The following is a 23,254-nucleotide window of genomic DNA, read 5'->3' on the forward strand; positions in this document are numbered from 1 at the left end:
TGACAACCCCAGCTGGATACCGACATGGAATTCCAATCCAATACTGGATTATGGGTTTGTAGCCATGGCAACCCCAACACGACCACATCATGCAGATTATGCAACACCAGAAAGCGAATAACTTCCTGATGTGCAGGAGCCATGCACATGGTCAGCTGGGCCCAGTATTGAGGTTTATTCTTGGCCAAAGGTGTAGCATCAATTCCTCTCAATGGAATAGGACACCGCAAAGGCTCCAAGAAAAACCCACAACGTTTAGCATAATCCAAATCCATCAGATTCAGGGCAGCGCCCGAATCCACAAACGCCATGACAGAAAACGACGACAAAGAGCATATCAAGGTAATGGACAGAAGGAATTTGGACTGTACAGTACCAATGACGGCAGACCTAGCGGACCGCTTAGTGCGCTTAGGACAATCAGAAATAGCATGAGTGGAATCACCACAGTAGAAACACAGACCATTCAGACGTCTGTATTCCTGCCATTCAACTCTAGTCATAGTCCTATCGCACTGCATAGACTCAGGTTTAACCTCAGGCAGTACCGCCAAATGGTGCACAGATTTACGCTCGCGCAAGCGTCGACCGATCTGAATGGCCAAAGACAAAGACTCATTCAAACCAGCAGGCATAGGAAATCCCACCATGACATCCTTAAGAGCCTCAGAGAGACCCTTTCTGAACAAAGCTGCCAGCGCAGATTCATTCCACTGAGTGAGTACTGACCATTTCCTAAATTTCTGACAATATACTTCTATATCATCCTGACCCTGGCACAAAGCCAGCAAATTTTTCTCAGCCTGATCCACTGAATTAGGCTCATCGTACAGCAATCCGAGCGCCAGGAAAAACGCATCGACACTACTCAATGCAGGGTCTCCTGGCGCAAGAGAAAATGCCCAGTCTTGAGGGTCGCCGCGCAAAAAAGAAATAATAATCAAAACCTGTTGAATAGGATTACCAGAAGAATGAGGTTTCAAGGCCAGAAATAGCTTACAATTATTTTTGAAACTCAGAAACTTAGTTCTATCTCCAAAAAACAAATCAGGAATAGGAATTCTTGGTTCTAACATAGATTTCTGATCAATAGTATCTTGAATTTTTTGTACATTTATAACGAGATTATCCATTGAAGAGCACAGACCCTGAATATCCATGTCCACACCTGTGTCCAGAATCACCCAAATGTCTAGGGGAAAAAAAAAAAATGAACACAGAGCAGAAAAAAAAAAAAAAAAAAATGATGTCAGAACTTTTTCTTTCCCTCTATTGAGAATCATTAGTGTGGCTCCTTGTACTGTTATGTTTGCTAATGACAGGTGTTATGAAGGCAATCCAGAAACACAGTGTGCTTAGCGATCAGAGCGCACACAGTGATCTGACAAATACCCAAAAATACAAGAACGAGCTCTGAGACGTGGAAACTCTGTAGACTGCACACCTGATCCTATCCTAAACACAACTAAAAGCGGCTGTGGATTGCGCCTAACAACTACCTAGGCAACTCGGCACAGCCTAAGAAACTAGCTAGCCTGAAGATAGAAAAATAGGCCTGACTTGCCCCAGAGAAATTCCCCAAAGGAAAAGGCAGCCCCCCACATATAATGACTGTGAGTAAGATGAAAAGACAAAACGTAGGGATGAAATAGATTCAGCAAAGTGGGGCCCGATATTCTAGGACAGAGCGAGGACAGTAAAGCGAACTTTGCAGTCTACAAAAAAACCCTAAAGCAAAACCACGCAAAGGGGGCAAAAAAACCCACCGTGCCGAACTAACGGCACGGCGGTACACCCTTTGCGTCTCAGAGCTTCCAGCAAAACAAAAGACAAGCTGGACAGAAAAAAAGCAACAAAAAAGCAAAAGGCACTTAGCTATACAGAGCAGCAGGACACAGGAACAATCAGGAGAAGCTCAGATCCAACACTGAAACATTGACAAGGAGCAAGGATAGCAGCATCAGGCGGAGTTAAGTAATGAAGCAGTTAACGAGCTCACCAGAACACCTGAGGGAGGAAGCTCAGAAGCTGCAGTACCACTTGTGACCACAGGAGTGAATTCAGCCACAGAATTCACAACAGCACCCGCCATTGATTCCAGCTAATTTTGCGTTCAAAATGTCAAACGGTGCTCTCTCCCTTCTGAGCCCTGCCATGTGCTCAAACAGTAGCTTTCCCCCACATATGGGGTATCTGCGTACTCAGGAGAAATTGTACAACAAATTTTGTGGTCCACTTGCTCCTGATACCCTTGTAAAAATAAAAAAAGTTTGGTTCCAAAGTTAAATTATTTGTGAAAAAAGTAAAATATTCATTTCTTTATCGCCTCTCATTGGGGGACACAGGAACCATGGGTGTATGCTGCTGCCACTAGGAGGCTGACACTATGCAAATAAAAAAGTTAGCTCCTCCTCTGCAGTGTACACCCCACCGACTGGCATTATACTCTTCAGTTTAGCTTAGTGTCAGTAGGAGGTGGACACGGGTCTTTCATTAGACCCTTATCTACCTCAATGTGCGTCGTTTCTTTTCAGGTTTTTTTTTCCGGATGGGATACAGGGTGAGCAGTCACACCTGTAGTCCCACAAGCGGACTATGAGTACGGCGTGTACTGCCACCCCGTATCCTCATAGATCCCTCTCCAGGACCATGATCCTGGCACACAAGCGTGCTCAGAAGTCCGGTCCTGGCTCCGTCCCCCACCCACTCACCTTCCAGAGCCTGTCGGTCGGAGGAGACGAGGACGTCCACCAGCTCCGAGGACGTCTGATACCTTCCATGTTTTTAAGGTTAGTACGACGGCGTGGGATGTTAGGTGAGTATTTGGTGCTCCTCTTGGATTCCCTACCCACCTTTGGCGCGGGGGCTCTGGTGTCCGGCCGCGCTGTTTTCCTCACGGAGGCGTTCGCCTTATATGCTACTTTGTGCAGCGCGCCTTACAGGCAGCCGCGCTGCGATTTCTGTGGCCGCACTGCTATCTCTGCGGCCGCACTGCTATTTCTGCGGCCGCACTACTATCCCTACTATCATCTTTTTTGCTCTGGGGACAATTAGGGACATCTTCCCTCTGCGGCGCGACCACCCTTCAGGCAGCCGCGCCGATCTTTTCTCGGCGGTCGTACCCTTTTTAGGTGACTCGCGGCCGCGGTCCTTCCCAGCGGTCGTCCCTGCGGCCGCCGGCTTTTACTTTAGGCCCCGGCTCTTCCCGGGGCCTACTTCCGGCGCCCCTCTTTACATGCGGTGGCTGCTGTGCCTGTCAGACGGGACGCCGCATCCTTTCCTTTGCGTCCGCACAATTTCAGCGGTCACCGGCTTCTAATTTAGGCCCCGGCTTCTCCCGGGGCCTACTTCCGGTGTCGCGCTCCGCCCACTTCCTGTTTCATCGGGCGGGCTTTTCTCCCGCCCGACATACTGTGCCTGCTCATTGGCGCCCCCCTGTCTGGCTCCGCCCCCTTCCTCCAGGGACAGCGTCTGTGTGTGCTCACCGCTTCTTAGCTGCAGGAGCTCACACAGCGCGCCCCACACCTTCGCCACTGCATCCTCCGTGGGCACAGAATCTGCGCAGAATCCAGCACCTCAGGGCAGGAGTTCTCCACCGGCAAGTGGGACATCTTCCAGGACTGGGTCCGTGAGTAGCTGCACTGCAGACTGACACCCCCCTCTGCCCCACTGTCCCCTAACCCACTGGCATCTTCAGGGACCTCTCAAAATGTCTACCTCTAAAGGGGGCCGCTCTCGCCCCCCTACTTCTTCTTCTTCTGCCTTAGTCACGTACTTTGCTTGTTCGTCCTGTAACAGCAAACTTCCCTCAGGTCAGTCCTCCCCGCTGTGTCAGTCCTGCAGCAACCCGATTGTTCCCACTGCCCAGGATCCCCCGGCTGTTCCGCCCGAGAGTGATCCCCCCATTCCAGGCTGGGCCGCCTCTCTGTCACAATCGGTGGCCGATTTAACACGGGTGTCTCAAACCCTGGTGTCCGCGCTTGATCGGTTACCCCTGCAGACCCCGGCCGTAGCCAGCGGGTCACAGGAACCGCCGCCCGAGCTCTCCTTGATAAGCCACAAAAGGTCCAGACAGGAACGTCGGTCTGAGTCCTCTTCGCGCTCCATCTCGCCGCTCGGCCCTCCCCCGCGGTTGGTGTCCCACCGATCCTCCTCCCCTGAGTCAGGCGAGGCATTATCTGATGCGCCCTCGGAGGATATTTCGGAGCTGGATCCTAACCAAATCGCCACCATGAGTGAGACAGTCCAGAACCTCATTGGGGCAATAAACCAAACCTGTGGCATCAAGGATCCCTCTACGGAACCCGCAGATCAGGCGGTTTCGTTTAGACGGGCCAAACCACCTTCTAAATCTTTCGCTCCTCATCCTGAATTCGAGGAAATCTTGTCCAGAGAGAGAGAGAACCCCACTAGGCGTTTTCGAAGGGGAAAACGCCTGGGTGTGCTATATCCTTTTTCTCCAGAACTTACCGCCAATTGGACGGCCTCTCCCTCGGTGGATCCCCCTGTTTCCAGGCTGTCCACCAACACGGTGCTTCCTCTGTCCGGCGGAGCATCTCTGAAGGATTCTAACGATAGAGTTATAGAATCCTTTGCGAAATCTGCTTTTGAAGCGGCTTTAGCGGCTCTATGTCCAGCTTTTGCGTCCACTTGGGCTTCAAAATCCATCTCAAAATGGGCCAAGGATCTTCGGCGAGGTATCCTTGACGGGGCGCCTCCCGCGCAATTAGCGGAACTTGCCAACCAGATTTCCCACGCTGGTGAATACCTGGTTTCCACCTCTCTGGATGTCGCGTCTTGTGCGGCTCAAGCTTCCAGCAATGCCGTTGCCATCCGCCAGACCGTTTGGCTCAAGGCCTGGCAGGCGGACTTGTCCTCCAAAAAGTCCCTCACTAGTCTGCCCTTCCAGGGCTCTCGTCTCTTTGGTTCCCAGCTGGACCAAATAATTAAGGACGCCACCGGGGGTACAAGTTCTCTTCTCCCCCAGGCTAAGCCTCGTCGGCATGACTCTCGGCAAGACTCCAGCCCAACTCCCAGATTGGGCGGCCGTCTTCTCCTTTTCAGGGACGTCTGGATTTCCGCAGTAGAGGATGCATGGTTCAGGGAAGTTGTATCCTCGGGATACAAAATAGAGTTCGCTTCCCGACCTCGGGATCGTTTCTTCCAATCCCGTCCTCCAAGAGATCCCGCTCTAGTTCCGGGCTTCTTCTCAGCCATCGCTTCTCTGCTCAAATCCGGGGTAATCGTTCCCGTCCCAGAAAAAGAACGCTTCACGGGTTTCTACTCGAATCTTTTTGTGGTACCGAAAAAAGACGGCAAGGTTCGTCCCATTCTGGACCTCAAATTGCTGAACAGGAGAGTTCGCCTGAGACACTTCAGGATGGAATCCCTTCGTTCAGTAATTGCTTCCATGGAGGCTCAGGAGTTTCTATGCTCAATAGATATCCAGGACGCCTACCTCCATGTCCCGATATTTCCCGGACATCACCGTTTCCTGCGCTTCGCAGTGCAACGAGATCATTTTCAGTTCGTCGCCCTGCCGTTCGGTCTCGCAACCGCGCCAAGGGTGTTCACAAAGATCATGGCGGCGCTGATGGCCATCTTGAGAGTCAGAGGCTTGGTCCTATTTCCATATCTCGACGACATCCTCAACAAGGCTCCGTCCTTTGCTCAGGCCCACGAAAGCCTGTCCATTGTTCTCAACACCTTAGCCCGTTTCGGGTGGCTGGTCAACCGGAAGAAGTCCTGCCTTATTCCTTCTCAGCGCATCATCTTTCTGGGCATGCTTTTCGACACTCGTCAGAGCAGAGTCTTCCTTCCCAAAGACAAGAGATCCACTCTTTGTCGGGACATACGCTCGCCCCAGGGTCCTCGGTCTCCCTCCCTCCGTTCGGCCATGAAGGTACTGGGGAGGATGGTAGCTACATTGGAAGCGATTCCCTTCGCCCAATTCCATTCGCGACCCCTTCAGCAAGCCATTCTGTCCCAGTGGGACAGGTCGGTCTTCTCCCTGGATCGGCCGATCAGACTCTCCTTTCGGGTCAAGCGGTCTCTCAACTGGTGGCTGACGTCACCTCTCATCTCCCAGGGCAGGTCCTTCCTTCCGGTTCACTGGCAGGTGGTGACAACGGACGCCAGCCTGATCGGCTGGGGTGCGGTTTTTCGCCACCTGACGGTTCAGGGCCGTTGGTCGCCGCAGGAGTCATCTCTGCCAATCAACGTCCTCGAAATTCGGGCCATTTTTCTGTCCCTCCGCCACTGGGAAAGGATCCTCAGGGGCCTTCCAGTCCGGATCCAGACGGACAACGCCACGGCTGTGGCATATGTCAACCATCAGGGGGGGACTCGGAGCTCCTTGGCCCTTGCCGAGGTATCCAAGATCCTCCTTTGGGCAGAGGCAACGGTTCCGGTGATATCCGCGGTGCATATCCCCGGCGTGGAAAACTGGGCCGCCGACTTCCTCAGCCGCGAGGGCCTCGCGGCAGGGGAATGGTCCTTGCATCCGGAGGTCTTCCATCAGATTTGTCTTCGATGGTGAACTCCGGATGTGGATCTCACGGCGTCTCGAATCAACAGGAAGGTTCCGCAGTTCGTCTCCAGGTCCCGCGATCCTCTCGCAGTGGGCGTCGATGCTCTGGCCATTCCTTGGTCACAGTTCGAGCTGCCCTACCTGTTCCCACCCCTTCCATTACTTCCCAAACTGTTGAAGAAGATCAAAGCGGAAGGGGTGCCGGTCATCCTGATCGCCCCGGATTGGCCCAGGAGAGCTTGGTTCGCGGAGCTCGTCAACCTTCTCGCGGACGCTCCCTGGCGCCTTCCAGACAGGCCCGATCTGCTGTCCCAGGGTCCGATCTGCCACCCGAATTCTCGGTCGCTCAGTTTAACGGCGTGGCTGCTGAGACCGCGGTTCTAAGAGCGTCCGGCCTTTCGGACCGGGTGATTCACACCATGATTCAGGCTCGGAAGCCTTCGTCTTCCAGGATCTACTACCGCACCTGGAAGGCCTACTTCCGTTGGTGCGAGTCCAACCGCATTCCGCCTATGGTTTTTTCCCTGCCTTCTCTTTTGGCCTTCCTTCAGGCAGGACTGGATTCGGGCCTGGCTCTTAGTTCCCTGAAGGGTCAGGTCTCTGCGCTTTCCATCCTCTTTCAGAAGACCTTGGCCTCTCGGCCACAGGTTAAGACCTTCTTTCAGGGGGTAGCCCACGCCGTCCCGCCGTACAGGGCCCCTGTGGAGGCATGGGACTTAAACCTGGTACTGGACGTTCTGAAGGTTTCTCCCTTTGAACCTCTTAGGGAGATTCCTTTATCGGTTTTATCGTGGAAGGTGGCCTTTCTTGTGGCCATCACGTCCATTCGCCGCGTTTCCGAGCTGGCGGCCCTGTCTTGCCGTCCTCCGTTTTTGGTCATTCACCAGGACAAGGTGGTCTTCCGGCCCCCACCTTCTTTTCTTCCTAAGGTGGTTTCCACCTTCCACCTCAACGAGGACATCGTTCTACCTTCCTTTTGTCCAGCTCCGACTCATCCTCTGGAGCGATCGTTGAACAAGCTGGACCTTGTCAGGGCAGTGAGGATCTATCTGGACAGAACGTCCACTTTCCAGAAGACGGATTCCTTTTTCGTCATTCCTGATGGCACGCGCAGAGGCCAACCGGCTTCTAAAGCGACTATTGCTCGCTGGATCAGAATGGCAATTTTGGAGGCTTACCGGGTCAAGAACAGAGTGCCCCCTCCTGGGATTAAGGCTCTCTACCCGGGCAGTCGGCGCCTCCTGGGCGGTGCACCACAGGGCTTCCGCCCTACAGCTTTGCAAAGCGGCAACTTGGTCTTCCATCCACACGTTCGCCAAATTCTACAAGGTCCATACCTACGCTTCGGCGGACGCCAGCCTAGGCAGAAGGATCTTGCAGGCGGCAGTGGTGAGTCCTCTGACCTGATGGAAGTCTGTTTTTCCCACCCGTGGGACTGCTTTGGGACGTCCCATGGTTCCTGTGTCCCCCAATGAGAGGCGATAAAGAAAACAGGATTTTTGGTTGCTTACCGTAAAATCTGTTTCTTGAAGCCTCCATTGGGGGACACAGCTCCCTCCCAATGTTTTTGTTATATGTTCTCTGACTGTTCTTGCGTTTACAGTTCTCAAGTTTGTGGTTATGGTTTTTCAACCTTGTTCTTTCTCCTACTGCTTTCTCACTAACTGAAGAGTATAATGCCAGTCGGTGGGGTGTACACTGCAGAGGAGGAGCTAACTTTTTTATTTGCATAGTGTCAGCCTCCTAGTGGCAGCAGCATACACCCATGGTTCCTGTGTCCCCCAATGGAGGCTTCAAGAAACAGATTTTACGGTAAGCAACCAAAAATCCTGTTTTTCTCCTTCCACGTTGCTTTAGTTCTCGTGAAGCACCTGAAGAGTTAATAAAGTTCCTGAATGTGGTTTTCAGCACCTTGAGGGGTGCAGTTTTTAGAATGGTGTAACCTTTGGGTATTTTCTGTCATAATGACCCCCAAAACTCACTTCAAATGTGAGGTGGTCCCTAAAAAATGGTTTTGTAAATTTTGTTGTAAAAATGAGAAATCGCTGGTCAACTTTTAACCCTTATAACTTAACAAAAAATTGTTTCCAAAATTGTGCTGATATAAAATAGACATGTGGTAAATGTTATTTATTAACTATTTTGTGTGACACCACTCTCTCTGATTTAAGCGGACAAAAATTAAGTTTAAAAATTGCAAAATTTTCTAAATTTTTGCCAAATTTCAGTTTTTTTCAAAAATAAACGCAAGTCATATCAAAGAAATTTTACCACTAACATAAAGTACATTATGTCACGAAAAAACAGTCTTAGGATCAGTGGGATCCGTTGAAGCTTTTATAACCCCTTAAAGTGACAATTGTCAGAATTATAAAAATTGGCTTTGTCATTAAGTACTAAATTGGCTCTGTCACTAAGGGGTTAACAAAAGTCAAGAAAAAAAACCAAGGTGTGTGCATGAGATTTCTGAAATCTCATAGACTTTACTGGTACTGTGAAACGCAGCTGAAAATTTGCAAAAACAACATATCCCCAAGGGGAAGAGAGGCTAAAGAACCAACAAATGACACCCAAAGACTGGTCAGAGAAGTAGAAGAACCAAGAGAGAGCAGTGTTGTTGAGGCCGAGACAGCGGAGTATAGTGAGGGGGAGCTGGTGATCCGCAGTGTCAATGCTGCAGAGAGATCCCGGAGAACTAGCAGGGAGAAGTGACCATTACATTTAGTGGTTAGGAGATTGTTAGAAACCTAGGCTCTTTACACTACAGAAACTTGCCGTACTAAATTGTAAAGGGTCAAGAAGCGTTATCTGGAATTTAGCGGATTAGATGGAAGTAGACAGAGCGGGGGAAGAATTTAGAGATGAGGAGTTTGTAATTTGCAGGGCGTTCCTGGTCAAGGACCCTACACTGATGATGGAAATGGCGTAACAAGTGGCTCCCTTTCAGGCGATTCTAATCTATTGACGCTGAGATTGTGGCACTAGCTGGTTAATTGTAATGTTCTAGTACGTTTTGACACCATCTTTTCTTGACATCAGAGCAACTTCAGCATTGCAATTCTGAATGTGGGCGCTCCAGCTGCTGGAATGAACGCCGCTGTCCGATCTGCTGTGAGAATTGGCATTTCTGAGGGTCATAAGATCTACACTGTCAATGATGGATTTGAAGGGCTGTCCAAAGGCCAGGTAATGTACTGTAGTGTTCACATCATGTGCAGAGCCTGTTTTTTGGTGTAGATTATAGGGCAAGCTATTTATGGTTTATCTTCTTCTGAAATTCTCATAAATATAAGTGTCCAGGCGGTCTGTGTTCTCCTCTGCAGTGAATGCATAGGAGAGTAGACACAGGGCATCATTCAGCTACAGGTGTGGTGAGCCTATATAGAAGGCAGAGACTTCTTATTACACTCCCCCTCTGGACCCAGTGATCGCTGGGTGTAGGGAGAAAGCAGGATCTGCTCGGTCCTTTAACCCAGCCGCGAAGAGGCTGAATTTCTTTTCCTGTACCTCAAGCTATAAACCAGCCGCAGTAACGGAGGAGATCAGATTAAATAAAAAAAAAAAAAGGGGAATTGTTGAAATACCCACCAAAAATCTTTTGTTTGTGGGGCAAAATGATAGCTCAAGTGGCTAGCTGTTGCTTTGCAGCGCTGGGTTCAAATTTCACCCCCCCCAGTACAACATCTGCATGTAGTTTATATGTTTGTGTGGGTCTCCGGTTTCCTCCCACGCTCCAAGACATACTGATAGGGAATCTAGATTGAGACCCCAAAGGGGACAGCGATGATGATGTCTGTAAACTTCTTCAAAATAATGGTGCTTTGTACTGTATTTTTCGGACTATAAGACACACTTTTTTCCTCCAAAAATGTGGAGGAAAATGGGGGGTGCGTCTTATAGTCCGGATGTTCTAGCTCTGGCTGTGGTGGGGAGGTGGAGGTGCGGCATCGGCGGGTCACAGAGGCAGGAGCCAGCTGCTGCGGCTAACTCTTGTGCCTGCTGCTAAAGAGAAATGAATATTCACTGCATTCCACGCTCATGAGCATGGAGGGCAATGAATATTCATATCTCTTTGAATAGTGCCTTGGTATGATTGACCCCCATGCTGGTATGCATGGCCCCATCAGAAAATATTAAAAAAAATAAACAATGAACTTACCTTCCTGGTGATCCCTCACAGCATCTTGTTCCCATGACAGCAGCAGCATGTTTCACAAAAATAATATGCAAAAATTGCTGGAATATCCAAAATAAAATTATTTAAACCGTATGTGGGGGGAAAAAAAAGCACAAAAACGTCTCGGCAGGAATGGGGTTAATCTCGGGTTAATCTCACACACTTGTACACAGATAATAATTTTTTCTGTGTTTTTTTTTTTTTTTTTAATTTTATTTTTTAGATTAATGAAGTAGGTTGGCATGATGTGGCCGGATGGCTGGGCCGTGGTGGCTCTATGCTGGGAACAAAAAGGTATGTGCTGATAATTTGCCTTTATTACCTAGGGCCGATAAGTACTACAATGTCAAACACAGTCAGTGTGTAGCTGAGCATATATTCTACATTTGGTGTTGGCTTTTTTTCATTTTTGGATAAATCACATCATTTTTTTATTGATCCCAATAGAAAACTTTTCCCATCTTCCCAAATACAATGAAAATCAAGACACAAATACAGAACCTGTGCGATCCATCGGGAGGTGTACGTAGGATGACTTACAATCTCCATTTTACATTTAAGTATGCAGACATAAAAAACAACAAAACAACCCACCATTGGTTGCTGTTGCTGTGACTAGTAGGCTAGTGAGCTAAATGTAGAGCTTTGTTCAGTGGTGAAATAAAGCAGATTTGCCTGCATAGTATATGCATGTCTATGCTCTTGTGTCCAGGGTCCCTGACTGGCTCGGGGAGGGTGCTGGCTGCTGTTGTAGACCATAGGTAGGCGCCATCCTGTCCAAGGAACTTCTGGCCTCCGACTCTGAGATGGAAGCTCCCCCGCACTGTCCCCTGCAGAGGAGGCATGGCGGACGGCCTGCAGACTAATCTCTCCAGCTTCACTGTGACCTCTGCTGCTCCACTAAGGGGTGTGCGTGCTGAGCGACGGTGCCATACTGGCAGTGCTGCCCTGACGGCAAAGTATAAGGCTGGGGCTTTATGCTGCAACACAGATCATACGGCCAAAACTCACTGTGCTGCTGCTACATGGCAGCATAATGCAAGTGAATGGAGCCACAGCATTGTGACAAGCAAGTCACAATCTCACTGGTTCACCAGGGGTCACAATGCGGCCCCCCGTTCACCTGCATTATGCTGTGATTCAGCAGCTGCACACAGCCATCTTTGGCCTTGTGTATCAATTCTCCATGACTCACACCTAACAGGTAAAAGTGGCGCTGCTGACCATAGCTGTGCTCTAATGCAGCCCACCAGATACCCCTGAGGACGCATCGCCGGTAAGCATCCTCTGTAGAGTAGTGAGGGAAACAGAATTAAGTAATTCTGCCTCCAAGCAACATTGTATTCTGCTTGATTTAATGCTAGACCATTGCAAAAGCACATTTGTTCCCATTTTATTATGGTTTTACTACAATATTTTTGCAATACCAAACTGCATTGTGTGAACCCATCCTAACTGTCAAGATTCATTCATGTTTGTGTTTGAAAATGGGGCAACTGTATAATGTCCACAGGTTACGTAATCCAGTCATTTTCTGGTTGTAATGCTGCACAAGCCTCATAGGTAATGGTGATCCAACCCCTATCACTCCACTGTGTAGGTGATAGAAATGGTTAAATAATACTAATCTTGTGAAGTTCTGTCATATTCTTACACAGTATGATGCCACCTGGTGGTCATTGTGAGCCATAGCTGTGTGCTGCAGTCATATATGCTGAGCCTTGGCGAGACTTCGTTCACTACAGTGAATAAAAATAGCTTAAATGGCAAAAATCTGGTCCCGTATTGGAAAATCCTACAGGTTTCATACTTCTATCCCAGCATGTCCTAAGGCTATGTGCACACGTTGTGGATTTTGCTGCGGATCCGCAGCAGTTTTCCATGAGTTTACTGTACCATATAAACCTATGGAAAACAGAAACCGCTGTGCCCATGCTGCGGAAACGCTGCGGTTTACATTCCGCAGCATGTCAATTCTTTGTGCGGATTCCGCAGCGGTTTACACCTGCTTCTCTATAGGAATCTGCAGGTATAAAAGTGCAGGTGGAATCTGCACAAAATCTGCATAAAATCCGCAGTAAATCCGCAGGTAAAACGCAGTGCCTTTTACCTGCGGATTTCTAAAATCCGCTGTGGAAAAATCTGCAGACCTCAAGAATACGTGTGCACATAGCCTTAAGAGATCTGTCACTGAGCGGAGAGCTGTCTTTTATGCTCATGGATGGGATACAATTTAAATGGGCTTGGGGTAATTTTTTGTTATCTTTGTTCTTCACTTTTTAAGAACCATTCCAAAATCGTGTATGCAGAAGATCGTGGAGAACATAAGAAAGTATAATATTCATGCTCTTTTGGCTGTTGGAGGATTTGAGGTACATTTCCTTTCCCTAGAAAATAAGAGAATGAATGTACGCCGGTATAATCTGCTCCCAGTTTGTATTTATCCAGACAGGACTGCACTGGTGACGGTGGCTTCTGCCATGTTGGTCATCCCAGTAAACCATGCTTGGTCATCGTCCAATGTCATGACTTTATTGGCACAGTACATAGATACCAATGTTTCACCCCACAAAGGGGTCTTTTATCCAGTACACCACATCATTACTAACCTGCCCCCCATGATTAATGACATTCTGGTGATAATGAAGTGATTAATGTCCAGAAAAGTGTTAGGAGACATTTATCCTATATCAATGCTTTTATAGAAACCTTGTCATCCAATGCTATAGTATCATTATTCAAAGAGTTTGATAGAAATATGGTGTCTGGCTTATTATTGTGTTAGACAGAGCACCTGTGAGTCATGGAAGGGCGGCATCCCCGCACATACACCAGCTTTCTCAATGTGCTAATGCACGGGTGTCAATTCAACCAGCGGCTCTTCATTCTGAAGATGTTTCCAACCTATTACGTCTTCAGGCCCAGGTGTGCTATGCCCAGCGCTGGCTCCTAGGCACAGATCATAGTGCTGCATCTCAATTATAGCAGGTATAAGACCAGGCTCGGACTGGCCCACCGGAGAAGCGGAGGATTCTCCGGTGGGCCCAGGCACTGACACCTGCTGGCATACTGGCCAGCAGCTGCCTAGGGCCCCCACTGCTCCAGGGGCCCCTTGCCAGTGGCTATAGGGCCCCTGAGTCAAGGGGACCCGCCCTGTGCCAGTAGAAGCAGCTGGAGACAGGATCCTGCCCCCACTGCTAAAGCCAAATGAATATTCACGCTTCCCCACACCCCTATGGGCGTGGAAGAGGCGTGAATACCATTTCTTTTTAATAGCGGGCAGCGTTAGCCACAGGGTGCAGCTAACACTGCCCGCATGTAAAGCCCCACCACACACACACTCACAAAGTACCACACACACACACACACAGCACCGCACACATACACACGCACGCAGACACACAGACTCACAGAGCAGCTCACCTCCCGGCGTCCTGCTGCTTCCTGTCTGAGAAAGCCCAGCTGGATGACGTCATGCTGCTGTTTGTCAGAAAGCTTCCAGGAATACAGCAAGGAAGAGGCTGCTGGAATGAGCTGCTGCTGCGGGGAGGTGAGCTGTGCTGCGTGCGTGTGTGTGTGTGAGAGAGAGAGTGTGTGTGTGTGTGATGAGGTGTGTGTGTGTGTGGTGAAGGACAATGATATTGGTGGGGGGAGACAATGATGGAGGTGATGGGCAATGATGGTGGTTGGGGGAGACAATGATGGAGGTGATGGGCAATGATGGTGGTGGGGAGGCAATGATGGAGGTGATGGGCAATGATGGTGGTTGGGGGAGACAATGCTGGAGGTGATGGGCAATGATGGTGGTTGGGGGAGACAATGATGGAGGTGATGGGTGTTATGGCTGGCAATCAGGCAACACAGCGTGCAGTAATCAGCGCACATACAGAGATCTGGCAATAACCAAAAACAATAGGACAGCTCTGAGACGTGGAATCTCTGTAGACTGCAGTACCTGATCTATCCTCACACAACTATAAGCAGCAGTGGATTGCGCCTATCACTACCTATGCAACTCGGCACTGCCTGAGGAGCTGACTAGCCTGAAGATAGAAATACAAGCCTGACTTACCTCAGAGAAATACCCCAAAGGAATAGGCAGCCCCCCACATATAATGACTGTTAGCAAGATGAAAAGACAAACGTAGGAATGAAATAGATTCAGCAAAGTGAGGCCCGATATTCTAGACAGAGCGAGGATAGCAAAGAGAACTATGCAGTCTACAAAAAACCCTAAAACGAAAACCACGCAAAGGGGCAAAAAGACCCACCGTGCCGAACTAACAGCACGGCGGTGCACCCCTTTGCTTCTCAGAGCTTCCAGCAAAAGTTAATAGCAAGCTGGACAGAAAAAACAGAAAACAAACTAGAAGCACTTATCTAGCAGAGCAGCAGGCCCAAGGAAAGATGCAGTAGCTCAGATCCAACACTGGAACATTGACAAGGAGCAAGGAAGACAGACTCAGGTGGAGCTAAATAGCAAGGCAGCCAACGAGCTCACCAAAACACCTGAGGGAGGAAGCCCAGAGACTGCAATACCACTTGTGACCACAGAAGTGAACTCAGCCACAGAATTCACAACAGTACCCCCCCCTTGAGGAGGGGTCACCGAACCCTCACCAGAACCCCCAGGCCGACCAGGATGAGCCACATGAAAGGCACGAACAAGATCTGGGGCATGGACATCAGAGGCAAAAACCCAGGAATTATCTTCCTGAGCATAACCCTTCCATTTGACCAGATACTGGAGTTTCCGTCTAGAGACACGAGAATCCAAAATCTTCTCCACAATATACTCCAATTCCCCCTCCACCAAAACAGGGGCAGGAGGCTCCACAGATGGAACCATAGGTGCCACGTATCTCCTCAACAACGACCTATGGAATACATTATGTATGGAAAAGGAGTCTGGGAGGGTCAGACGAAAAGACACCGGATTGAGAATCTCAGAAATCCTATACGGACCAATAAAACGAGGTTTAAATTTAGGAGAGGAAACCTTCATAGGAATATGACAAGAAGATAACCAAACCAGATCCCCAACACGAAGTCGGGGTCCCACACGGCGTCTGCGATTAGCGAAAAGCTGAGCCTTCTCCTGGGACAAGGTCAAATTGTCCACTACCTGAGTCCAGATCTGCTGCAACCTGTCCACCACAGAATCCACACCAGGACAGTCCGAAGACTCAACCTGTCCTGAAGAGAAACGAGGATGGAACCCAGAATTGCAGAAAAATGGAGAGACCAAGGTAGCCGAGCTGGCCCGATTATTAAGGGCGAACTCAGCCAACGGCAAAAATGACACCCAATCATCCTGGTCAGCGGAAACAAAACATCTCAGATATGTTTCCAAGGTCTGATTGGTTCGTTCGGTCTGGCCATTAGTCTGAGGATGGAAGGCCGAGGAGAAAGATAGGTCAATGCCCATCCTACCACAAAAGGCTCACCAGAACCTCGAGACAAACTGGGAACCTCTGTCAGAAACAATATTCTCAGGAATGCCATGTAAACGAACCACATGCTGGAAGAACAAAGGCACCAAATCAGAGGAGGAAGGCAATTTAACCAAGGGCACCAGATGGACCATTTTAGAAAAGCGATCACAGACCACCCAAATGACCGACATTTTTTGAGAAACGGGAAGGTCAGAAATGAAATCCATCGAAATATGTGTCCAAGGCCTCTTCGGGACCGGCAAGGGCAAAAGCAACCCACTGGCACGTGAACAGCAGGGCTTAGCCCTAGCACAAATTCCACAGGACTGCACAAAAGCACGCACATCCCGTGACAGAGATGGCCACCAGAAGGATCTAGCAACCAACTCCCTGGTACCAAAGATTCCTGGATGACCGACCAGCACCGAACAATGAATTTCAGAGATAACTTTACTAGTCCACCTATCAGGGACGAACAGTTTCTCGGCCGGACAACGATCAGGTTTATTAGCCTGAAATTTCTGCAACACTCTCCGCAAATCAGGGGAGATGGCAGACACAATGACTCCTTCCTTGAGGATACTCGCCGGCTCAGATAACCCCGGAGAGTCGGGCACAAAACTCCTAGACAGAGCATCCGCCTTCACATTTTTAGAGCCCGGAAGGTATGAAATCACAAAATCAAAACGAGCAAAAAATAACGACCAACGGGCCTGTCTAGGATTCAAGCGCTTGGCAGACTCAAGATAAGTAAGGTTCTTATGATCAGTCAAAGCCACCACGCGATGCTTAGCACCCTCAAGCCAATGACGCCACTCCTCGAATGCCCACTTCATGGCCAGCAACTCTCGGTTGCCCACATCATAATTACGCTCAGCAGCAGAAAATTTCCTGGAAAAGAAAGCACATGGTTTGAACACTGAGCAACCAGAACCTCTCTGTGACAAAACCGCCCCTGCACCAATCTCAGAAGCATCAACCTCGACCTGGAACGGAAGAGAAACATCAGGTTGACACAACAGAGGGGCACAGCAAAAACGACGCTTCAACTCCTGAAAAGCTTCCACGGCAGCAGAAGACCAATTAACCAAATCAGCACCCTTCTTGGTCAAATCGGTCAATGGTCTGGCAATGCTAGAAAAATTACAGATGAAGCGACGATAAAAATTAGCAAAGCCCAGGAATTTCTGCAGACTTTTTAGAGATGTCGGCTGAGTCCAATCCTGGATGGCCTGAACCTTAACCGGATCCATCTCGATAGTAGAAGGGGAAAAGATGAACCCCAAAAATGAAACTTTCTGCACACCGAAGAGACACTTTGATCCCTTCACGAACAAGGAATTAGCACGCAGTACCTGGAAAACCATTCTGACTTGCTTCACATGAGACTCCCAATCATCTGAGAAGATCAAAATGTCATCCAAGTAAACAATCAAGAATTTATCCAGATACTCACGGAAAATGTCATGCATAAAAGACTGAAAAACAGATGGAGCATTGGCAAGTCCGAACGGCATCACCAGATACTCAAAATGACCCTCGGGCGTATTAAATGCCGTTTTCCATTCATCTCCCTGCCTGATTCTCACCAGATTATACGCACCATGAAGATCAATCTTAGTAAACCAACTAGCCCCCTTAATCCGAGCAAACAAGTCAGAAATCAATGGCAAGGGATACTGAAACTTAACAGTGATCTTATTAAGAAGGCGGTAATCAATACACGGTCTTAGCGAACCATCCTTCTTGGCTACAAAAAAGAACCCTGCTCCCAATGGTGACGACGATGGGCGAATATGTCCCTTCTCCAGGGACTCCTTCACATAACTGCGCATAGCGGGGTGTTCAGGTACGGACAAATTAAATAAACGACCCTTAGGGAATTTACTACTAGGAATCAAATCGATAGCACAATCACAATTCCTATGCGGAGGTAGGGCATCAGACTTGGACTCTTCAAATACATCCTGAAAGTCCGACAAGAACTCTGGGATGTCAGAAGGAATGGATGACGAAATAGACAAAAATGGAACATCACCATGTACTCCCTGACAACCCCAGCTGGTTACCGACATAGAGTTCCAATCCAATACTGGATTATGGGTTTGTAGCCATGGCAACCCCAACACGACCACATCATGCAAATTATGCAGTACCAGAAAGCGAATAACTTCCTGATGTGCAGGAGCCATGCACATGGTCAGCTGGGCCCAGTACTGAGGCTTATTCTTGGCCAAAGGTGTAGCATCAATTCCTCTCAACGGAATAGGACACCTCAAAGGCTCCAAGAAAAATCCACAACGTTTAGCATAATCCAAATCCATCAGATTCAGGGCAGCGCCTGAATCCACAAACGCTATGACAGAATACGATGACAAAGAGCACATTAAGGTAATGGACAAAAGGAATTTGGACTGTACAGTACCAATAACGGCAGAGCTATCGAACCGCCTAGTGCGTTTATAACAATTAGAAATAGCATGAGTAGAATCACCACAATAGAAACACAGTCTGTTCAGACGTCTGTGTTCTTGCCGTTCTACTTTAGTCATAGTCCTGTCGCACTGCATAGGCTCAGGTTTACTCTCAGACAATACCGCCAGATGGTGCACAGATTTACGCTCGCGCAAGCGACGACCGATCTGAATGGCCAAGGACATAGACTCATTCAAACCAGCAGGCATAGGAAATCCCACCATTACATCCTTAAGAGCTTCAGAGAGACCCTTTCTGAACAAAGCCGCTAGTGCAGATTCATTCCACAGAGTGAGTACTGACCACTTCCTAAATTTCTGACAATATACTTCTACATCATCCTGACCCTGGCATAAAGCCAGCAGATTTTTCTCAGCCTGATCCACTGAATTAGGCTCATCGTAAAGCAATCCCAGCGCCTGGAAAAATGCATCAACATTACTCAATGCAGAATCTCCTGGTGCAAGAGAAAACGCCCAGTCCTGTGGGTCGCCGCGCAAAAAAGAAATAATAATCAAAACCTGTTGAATAGGATTACCAGAAGAATGAGGTTTCAAGGCCAAAAATAGCTTACAATTATTTCTGAAGCTCAGGAACTTAGTTCTGTCACCAAAAAACAAATCAGGAATCGGAATTCTTGGTTCTAGCATCGATTTCTGATCAATAGTATCTTGAATCTTTTGTACATTTACAACGAGATTATCCATTGAGGAGCACAGAGCCTGAATATCCATGTCCACAGCTGTGTCCTGAAGCACTCTAATGTCTAGGGGAAAAAAAAGACTGAAGACAGAGCTAAGAAAAAAAAATGATGTCAGGATTTCTTTTTTCCCTCTATTGGGAATCATTGGTGGGGCTCCTTGTACTGTTATGGCTGGCAATCAGGCAACACAGCGTGCAGTAATCAGCGCACATACAGAGATCTGGCAATAACCAAAAACAATAGGACAGCTCTGAGACGTGGAATCTCTGTAGACTGCAGTACCTGATCTATCCTCACACAACTATAAGCAGCAGTGGATTGCGCCTATCACTACCTATGCAACTCGGCACTGCCTGAGGAGCTGACTAGCCTGAAGATAGAAATACAAGCCTGACTTACCTCAGAGAAATACCCCAAAGGAATAGGCAGCCCCCCACATATAATGACTGTTAGCAAGATGAAAAGACAAACGTAGGAATGAAATAGATTCAGCAAAGTGAGGTCCGATATTCTAGACAGAGCGAGGATAGCAAAGAGAACTATGCAGTCTACAAAAAACCCTAAAACGAAAACCACGCAAAGGGGCAAAAAGACCCACCGTGCCGAACTAACAGCACGGCGGTGCACCCCTTTGCTTCTCAGAGCTTCCAGCAAAAGTTAATAGCAAGCTGGACAGAAAAAACAGAAAACAAACTAGAAGCACTTATCTAGCAGAGCAGCAGGCCCAAGGAAAGATGCAGTAGCTCAGATCCAACACTGGAACATTGACAAGGAGCAAGGAAGACAGACTCAGGTGGAGCTAAATAGCAAGGCAGCCAACGAGCTCACCAAAACACCTGAGGGAGGAAGCCCAGAGACTGCAATACCACTTGTGACCACAGAAGTGAACTCAGCCACAGAATTCACAACAGATGGGCAATGATGGTGGGGGGAAGACAAATGATGGAGGTGATGGGCAATGATGGTGGTTGGGGGAGACAATGATGGAGGTGATGGGCAATGATGGTGGTTGGGGGAGACAATGATGGAGGTGATGGGCAATGATGGTGGTGGTGGGGAGGCAATGATGGAAGTGATGGGCAGTGATGGTGGGGGAGACAATGATGGAGGTGATGGGCAATCATGGTGAGGGAGGGAATGATGGAGGTGATGGTTAATGAGGTTGAGGGGAGGCAATGATGGTGGGGGAGGCAATGATGGAGGTGATGGGCAATGGTGGTGGGGAGGCAATAATGGAGGTGAGGGGAGGCAGTGATGGTATGGGAGACTGATAGAGGTGATGGGCAATCATGGCGAGTGAGGGAATGATGGAGGTGATGGGCAATGAGGGTGAGGGGAGGCAATGATGGTGGGGAGGCAATGATGCAGGTGATAGGTAATGATGGTATGGGAGGCAATGATGGTGGGGAGGCAGTGATGGAGGTGATGGGCAATGATGGTGGTGGGGGGAGGCAATGATGGAGGTGATGGGCAATGGTGGTGGTGGGAGGCAATGATGGAGGTGATGAAATAGGCAATGGTGGTGGGGGGAGGCAATGATGGAGGTGATGGGCAATGATGGTGGTGGGGGAGAGGCAATGATGGAGATGATGGGCAATGGTGGTGGTGGGAGGCAGTGATGGAGGTGATGAAATGGGCAATGATGGAGGTGATGGGCAAGGATGGTGTTGGGGGAGGCAATGATGGTGGTGGGGGGAGGCAATGATAGAGGTGATGAAATCGCCAATGATGGTGGGGGAGGAGGCAATGATGGAGGTGGTGGAATGGGCAGTGATGGAGGTGGTGGGGGAGAAGGCAATGATGGAGGTGGTGATGAGGACAATGATGGGGGTGGAGAGGGGCTGCATTATACTTTGAGGGGGCTACATTATATTCTGTTGGGGGACTGCATTATTCTCAGGGGACTACATTATATTATGGGGCTACATCATACTATGTGATGGGGCTACAGTATACTCTATGGGGGGCTGCATTATATTCTGTGGTGGGGCTGCATTCTCTCAGTTGACTACATTATATTCTGTGGTGGCTGTATTATACTATATGAGGGGGCTGCATTATACCCTATGAGGGTGCTACATTATATTCTATGGTGGGGACTGCGTTATACCTGAGGGGGTTGCATTATATTTTTTGTGGTGCTGCATTATATTTTATTAGAGGGGACTGCGTTATATTTTAAGAGGGGGCTAAATTATATTCTGCGAGGGGGCTACCCCAACCCTTGCTACATACGGTAATTAAGACGTGTACTACCTTATATTATACCCTGATATTAGCGCTTTTTACCGCACAATTGGTGGTCTTGTGTCTATTTCTATGTAGCTACATAGTGGGCCCCAAAAATGATTTTCTCTGGTGGGCCCAAGGTGCTCCAGTCTGACACTGTATAAGACTGCCTACCTCTCTTCTAGACTTGCCAAGCCAGCTGATAAGGCCATGATATAGTATGAAGATGGAGACCTAGTTTCATGCATTTTCTTTGCAAAATTGGTAACTACAGGCTACCTATGTAGAGAAAAGGAAGGAACCAGAGAGATGGAAGAGCTGCCACAAAATAGCACCTTCAAAGTCTTGGTGAAGACCATAAAACCTAGTATATTGAGGGCCTAAATAAAAAGGCCCATATCTCTGGAGCCATATGATGGATTTAGAAAGAAAAAAAAATCCTCGAAGAGCATTGGGAATAGGCAAGAAAAAAACTAGTCACTTTTTACCTGATGTAGACGGTTGTTCTCAAGTTTTTAAATTGTTTAATTAGACAGCATGGAAATAAGCAAGTTTGCAATTGACTTGCTTTTTCTGTATGGTGTCAGCCTCCTGCTGTGAGAGATTTTATCTCCTGAAGAGATGCAGTTATAAATCACCAGCCTGGCAGCTTTCACAGCAGGTCTTCTAGAATCCTTGCTTTTGCTGTCTTGAATTGTGAACTTGTTCAAATGCCCGGTTATCTCTGTAGATACAGGGTTAACAGTGTAGACTCAGAACAAACCACTGGTGGCTGAGCTTGTGTTGAGCTTTATGACTCCACTAAAGGTACGTTCACACTGAACGAGATCGCTAGCGATCCGTGACGTTGCAGCGTCCTGGCTAGCGATATCGTTCAGTTTGACAAGCAGCAGCGCAGGATCCTGCTGTGATGTCGTTGGTCACTGCAGAAAGTCCAGAACTTTATTTCGTCGCTGGACTTCCTGCAGACATCGCTGAATCGGCGTGTGTGACGCCGATTCAGCGATGTCTTCACTGGTAACCAGGGTAAACATCGGGTTACTAAGCGCAGGGCCGCGCTTAGTAACCCGATGTTTACCCTGGTTACCAGCGTAAACGTAAAAAAACCAAACACTACATACTTACCTTCTGCTGTCTGTCCCCGGCGCTCTGCTTCTCTGCACTGGCTGTGAGCGCCGGCCAGCCGGAAAGCACAGCGGTGACGTCACCGCTGTGCTTTCCGGCCGCTGTGCTCACAGTCAGTGCAGGAAAGCAGAGCGCCGGGGACAGACAGCGGAAGGTAAGTATGTAGTGTTTGTTTTTTTTACGTTTACGCTGGTAACCAGGGTAAACATCGGGTTACTAAGCGCGGCCCTGCGCTTAGTAACCCGATGTTTACCCTGGTTACCAGGGGACCTCGGCATCGTTGGTCGCTGGAGAGCTGCCGGTGTGGCAGCTCTCCAGCGACCAAACAGCGACGCTTCAGCGATCAACATCGTTGTCGGTATCGCTGCAGCGTCGCTGAGTGTGAAGGTACCTTAAGGCTATGTGCACACGTCAGAATTTCTTGCAGAAATTTTCCTGACAAAAAACGGACATTTCTGCCAGAAATCCGCATGCGTTTTTTTCGCGGGTTTTTTTTTGTGCTTTTTTTCATGTGTTGTTGACGCGTTTTTTATGCGTTTTTTTCCCAAATGCATAGAATAGCAGGAAAAACGCAGAAAATC

General features: G+C 48.6%; 1 protein-coding gene across 2 annotated transcripts in view; it reads left to right on the forward strand.

Moving 5' to 3' along the window:
* PFKL (phosphofructokinase, liver type) overlaps positions 1–23,254 on the forward strand; it is a 152,455-nt gene that overhangs the window by 109,206 nt on the left and 19,995 nt on the right. For both annotated transcript variants that reach the window (XM_069733880.1, XM_069733881.1), the window contains exons 13-15: positions 9,569–9,715; positions 10,930–11,000; positions 12,991–13,078. In XM_069733880.1, coding sequence (XP_069589981.1) covers positions 9,569–9,715; positions 10,930–11,000; positions 12,991–13,078 — 306 coding nt within the window. The remainder of the gene's footprint in view (positions 1–9,568; positions 9,716–10,929; positions 11,001–12,990; positions 13,079–23,254) is intronic.

Source organism: Ranitomeya imitator, chromosome 7 (genome assembly GCF_032444005.1).
Source record: "Ranitomeya imitator isolate aRanImi1 chromosome 7, aRanImi1.pri, whole genome shotgun sequence".
NCBI classification, from domain to species: Eukaryota; Metazoa; Chordata; class Amphibia; order Anura; family Dendrobatidae; genus Ranitomeya; species Ranitomeya imitator.